Source organism: Crocuta crocuta, unplaced genomic scaffold (assembly GCF_008692635.1).
Source record: "Crocuta crocuta isolate KB4526 unplaced genomic scaffold, BGI_CrCroc_1.0 scaffold348, whole genome shotgun sequence".
NCBI classification, from domain to species: Eukaryota; Metazoa; Chordata; class Mammalia; order Carnivora; family Hyaenidae; genus Crocuta; species Crocuta crocuta.
The window spans coordinates 1,660,782-1,666,398 of record NW_027529573.1 but is presented as its reverse complement, the minus strand read 5'-3'; the positions used below and the strand labels follow the sequence as shown (position 1 = coordinate 1,666,398).

Here is a 5,617-nt window from a genome sequence, read left to right as displayed (position 1 = left end):
GAGCAGGGGAGGGGCAGAGAGGGAGACAGAGAATCCAAAGCAGGCTCCAGGCTCTGAGCTGTCAGCACAGAGCCCGATGCAGGGCTTGAACCCACGAACTGTGAGATCATGACCTGAGCTAAAGTCAGATGCTTTAGCTCAGTCAGACGCTTTAGCTCAGTCCGACCTGAGCCACCCAGGCACCCTTACATCAGATCTTTCAATAACCAGTGTTTCGAGTAATATTTTCAAGGTAATGAAGATGACAAAATTAAAAGGTTAGGATTTTTAACTAGCCAAGCTACCGTTTAAATATGAGGACATAACAACAACAACAACAACAACAACAAAAGGCATCAGGCAAATAGCCTCAGAAGGTTTGCCACACAAAACCCACAATGAAAACGGTATTAAACATAGTACTTTTAAAGGGGAAGAGAAAATTCCAGAAGTTGCTGCAACAGACAGATGAAGTAAAAGCTATGGTTTTGTTGTTGTTGTTTTTTTAAGAATTACTAAGGCCAAAGGAAAAGAGAAAATATTACCATAATAATCCAGAACTTAAGATGTAGATAATGTTGACATGACAGGGTTTGGGGAGAGTTGAAAAGGACTCAACAATTTCATAGGGTAGAGACCACATCTATGATAAGACAGTAAGTCAGAAGTTATGAGCAAGGTGACAAAAAGCCCCTACAGTGTTTGGAAGAAGTCTTCACATGTTTGGAAAAACTTGTTAAGCTGCTAAATAATGCATGGGTTAAATAATAAATTAGAGTGGAAATTCTAAATTACCTATAATTGAGAATGAAAAGATATCAAAACTGGCTGGATGTAACAAAGGCAATGGATTGCCTTAAACAGGCACATAAGCTCATTAATTTTGAGACTGTTTCTNGATCAAGAGAGAATATAGAAATAAATATTATTTTTTAATGTTTATTTATATTAGAAAATCTACAGATTAATTCATCACATTAACAAGTCTCATTAAAAAATTTTTTTTTAATTTTAAAAAGGGGCACCTGAGGGCGCCTGGGTGGCTCAGTTGGTTAAGCATCCGACTTCAGCTCAGGTCATGATCTCACGGTTTGNAATATAGAAATAAATATTATTTTTTAATGTTTATTTATATTAGAAAATCTACAGATTAATTCATCACATTAACAAGTCTCATTAAAAAATTTTTTTTTAATTTTAAAAAGGGGCACCTGAGGGCGCCTGGGTGGCTCAGTTGGTTAAGCATCCGACTTCAGCTCAGGTCATGATCTCACGGTTTGTGGGTTTGAGCCCCGCGTCGGGCTCTGTGCTGACAGCTCAGAGCCTGGAGCCTGTTTCAGATTCTCTGTCTCCCTCTCTCTCTGACCCTCCCCTGCTCACACTGTATCTCTCTCTCAGAAATAAATAAAACATTTAAAAAATAAGGTTAATATGCAAAAGTCAGTTTTGCATTTCTATACACTAAAAGAAAATAACTAGAAAATACAATTTAAGAGAAGACAATTATATCAGAGAACATCAAGGACCTTATAATGAATCTTATATTCAAGATCTCTAGGGAAAATTATAAAACTTTACGGAGATATCAAAGAAGAGCTAAATCAATGGATAAAGATACAGTGTTCATAAATAGGAAGACTTAGTATTACAAAGACGTCATGATCTCAAGAGTAGATCAAACAAAATCTCAATGGTGATTTTCATTGCATGATATTATGATTTTTAAATTTATACCAAAGAATAAAGGGCCAGAACATTTTTAAAGAATAACAGCAGAGAAATAAGCACTAGTCCTACTAGACATCAAGATTTATTTTGAAGCTGCAATAGAACAGTGAGCCTGGAAACAGACCCATGGATATATATATCTTTGGTATATAACAAAGGTGACATGGTATAGTGTGGAAAGATGGCATTGTTCACTAAAAGGATTTGGGAAAATGTTTCCCCATTTGTAAAAAGATTAACTGAATCTCTTTTCCCTTACATTGTAACAGAAATTGACTCAAGGCAAAGATCTTACAAAAAGTATTAAGCTTAACTTGCTGTTAAGCAATAAGTTAAACTCTAAGGGAAAGTATAGATGAGTACCTTTTAGACCTTAAGGAAATACAGCTTAAGACACAGAACAGCACCGATGCATTCAACTATATTAAAATATTTTTTTCATTAAAAGAAATTTTGCTTCAACTACATGAATGGAACTAGAGGGTATTATGCTAAGCGAAGTTAGTCAGAGAAAGACAAATACCCTACAACGTCATTCATATGTGAAATTTAAGATACAAAACAGATAAACATAATGGAAGAGAAGCAAAAATAATATAAAAACAGGGACGGGGACAAAACGTAAGAGACTCTTAAATACAGAGAACAAACTGAGGGTTGCTGGAGGGGTTGTAGGTAGGGGGAAGGGCTAAATGAGCCAGAGGCATTAAGGAGGACACTTGTTGGGATGAGCATTGGGTGTTATATTTATGAATTCTACTCCTGAAATCATTGTACTATATGCTAACTAACTTGGATGTATATTTTAAAAAACAATTGATAAAATAAATAAGTAAATAATTTTAAAAAAGAAAGTTTGCTTGTTAAAACTGTAAAGAAAGTAAATATATAAACTTGCAGAAGAGAAATCATAATACTTAACACCCAACAAAAGATCAGTATTGAGGATACATAAGGAATATTTGACCACAATTAAAAATAATAATTTAAACAATAAAGAACACCTAACCTATGAATAAAGCAAAAACAATCCAGCAGAAAAAGTGCAAGTCACAAGCAAGAATTTCACTCAAGAAGAAACAGGTATGACCAGTCATCATAGGAGTAGTCATCAACATCGTTGGTAATTAGGGAAATGCAAATCAAGACCACAGTGAGATCATTTTACCTTCATTTAATTAGGAAAAAAAAAAGAAAAAGTTTGACAGTATCAAGTGTTGAAGAAGATGTAGATCCACAGTATCTCTTATGCATCACTAGTGGGAATGTGAATTGGTGCCACCATGTTGGAAAGCAGGTTGGCCTTACCTCTTAAAGAAGAACATCACAATAGCCAGCAATTCCACTTCTAGGTATACACTCAAGAGAAATTCCTGCAAATGTAAAATGGGAAACATGCATAAGATCACTCCAAGGCAAAAACTTGTAAACAACTCAGATTTACTGAATGAATAACTGTGGTATTATTCACAGGAGGGAATATTAATTACACCGTAGTTGAAATTAACAAACAACATGGGCACTGGGTGTTACATGAAAACCAACTTGACAATAAACTATATTTTAAAAAAAGAAACAACAGAAACATGCAACAATATAAATTTTAGCAATAAAATATTAAGGAAAAAAAACAAGTCCCACAAGGTTACGTATATCATGATATTCTTTTTATACAATTAAAAACAAGTATGTACATATATGTAAATGAACACCCATGCACACACATACATGAACAATTAAAACTATTTAAAGATGCAATAAAATTACATTAAAAGGTAAGCAAGAGACTGATGAACCCAGGAGTCTTGAGGATGGCTACCTGAGAAGGAGATGGATTGATGAGTTTTCCATACAGTTAGATATAAGTTTTGTCAGGATTCTACCTTTTGTTTAGAGGGTCTTCTGATGACAGAGTTGCATTAATACAAGCAGACTATTGCAAGGACCAATAAAAAGAGGGTATCATGTAGCAAGGATCATGTTTAATCCAAAGCTGTGAACTTGAGTTCCAAAAAAGGAGAACAAAAAGAAAAAACAAGATAGATTTAAATCCAACATATCAGTAATTACATTAAGTGCTCCCATTATAGTGGAAGATGTCAGATAAGTTTTAAAAATCCAACTATATGTGATTTACAAGAGATACATCTAAGTAAGAAAGTAAAGAAAGACTGGAATAACAGGATGCAAAAAGAGATGTCCATAGAAATAACAAACAAAAGCTACTTTAGCTAGATTAATGTCGCAAAAACAGATTTTAAAACAAAAAAGCAAGACGAGAGGTAAGATAGATATAATGATAAAGGTTCATTTCACTAGGAAGATGAGTTTTAAGTTTGAATGTATCCTGTACCTAAAAACAGAACTCAAAATGGAAACTCAAAAAAACAGAACTACAGCAAAAGCTGGTAGAGCTATAAGGAGAAATGGATTGATTTACAATGGATCAATTACAAGAGATGACATTTTAACATACCTCTCCTAGTAATGGCTAGAAACAAGAAAAAAATGAAGAGTTTGAAGCGCAGAATGTACTGGACAGTTGTAGAACACACTGAACAACTGCAGGAAACACATTCTCTTCAGGTATACCTGGAGCATCTGCAAAAACTGGCCATATACTGGGCCTTTCAGCAAATTTGAAAGAACTGAGATTATATGGGCACACTGTCTGACTCCACAGCAATTATACTAGAAATAAAGACGACTAGAAAAAAAAGATCCCCAGATATTTATAAATTCAAGAAATATACTTCTAAACTAATCTGCAGATCAAAGAAGATACACTGATATTAGATATTATAGAAAATATAAGTGCAGGGGCGCCTGGGTGGCTTAGTCGGTTAAGCGTCCGACTTTCGCTTAGGTCATGATCTCGCGGTTCGTGGGTTCGAGCCCCGCGTCGGGCTCTGTGCTGACTGCCAGCTCAGAGCCTGGAGCCTCTTTCGGAGTCTGTGACTCCCTCTCTCTCTGACCCTCCCCTGCTCACGCTGTCTCTCTCTCTCTCTCTCTCCTGGAAATAAATAAAACATTAAAAAAAATTTTTTTAAAAAGAAAAAGAAAATATAAGTGCATGATAATGTAATACATATAAAAACCATGAGATTCAGCTATTGCAGTACTTGGAGTGCAATGCGTAACCTAAAACGCACATATTCGAAAAGAAGAGCTGAAAAAGCATGAGCTGGTAAGCAACCATCTCATGAAATTAGAAAAGAACAGCAAAATAAACCCCAACAAAGCAGGAGAAGATCAAAGTAAACTCAGTAAAGCAAAAAACCCTAAAAATAAAATCAACAAAGTTTCATCTTCAACCAATGAAAGGAACAGACAAACCTCTGCCGTGACTGTTCGGAATGCAGGGAAGGCACATATAACCCACGCCATGATGCAAAAGAGTACGTCGCCATGTCACAGATGAATGAAACAACTTCACGATGATCTAGTTGAAAAACTGGTGGAAATCGGCAAATGCCCAAAGACGTAGACGTAGCAAAACTGATGCGGGTCGGTGGAGCCAGCACGCAAGTTGTGAGGAGGAAAGACACCTCCTGGTGGTGGTGGACAAGTTGCCCTGGGGGGCGGCGCGGCGGGGTGGGGGAGGCCGTGCGGAGCCCTCAAACCGCGGTGCCGCCGCAGGGAAAACGCCGAGAACATGTACTACTTCTCGGAGCTGGCCCTGACCCTCAACGAGCAGGAGGAGGGCGTGGCGCCCACCGACAGCCGCCTGCGGCCGGACCAGCGGCTGATGGAGAAGGGACACTGGGACGAGGCCAACACGGAGAAGCAGCGGCTGGAGGAGAAGCAGCGCGTGTCGCGGCGCCGGCGGCTGGAGGCCTGCTCACGGGGCTGTGGCACGGAGGAAGGTGAGGCTGGGCGGGGAGGTGGGGAGAGCAGGGACCCTGGGCAT

The 5,617-nt window shown here is 37.8% G+C and overlaps 1 protein-coding gene across 7 annotated transcripts in view; it reads left to right on the top strand.

The window, feature by feature from the left end:
• Positions 1 to 5,617, top strand: part of OSBP2 (oxysterol binding protein 2) — a 181,125-nt gene that overhangs the window by 172,396 nt on the left and 3,112 nt on the right. For all 7 annotated transcript variants that reach the window (XM_077761585.1, XM_077761586.1, XM_077761587.1 and 4 more), the window contains one exon: positions 5,347 to 5,573. In XM_077761585.1, the coding sequence (XP_077617711.1) occupies positions 5,347 to 5,573 (227 nt within the window). The remainder of the gene's footprint in view (positions 1 to 5,346; positions 5,574 to 5,617) is intronic.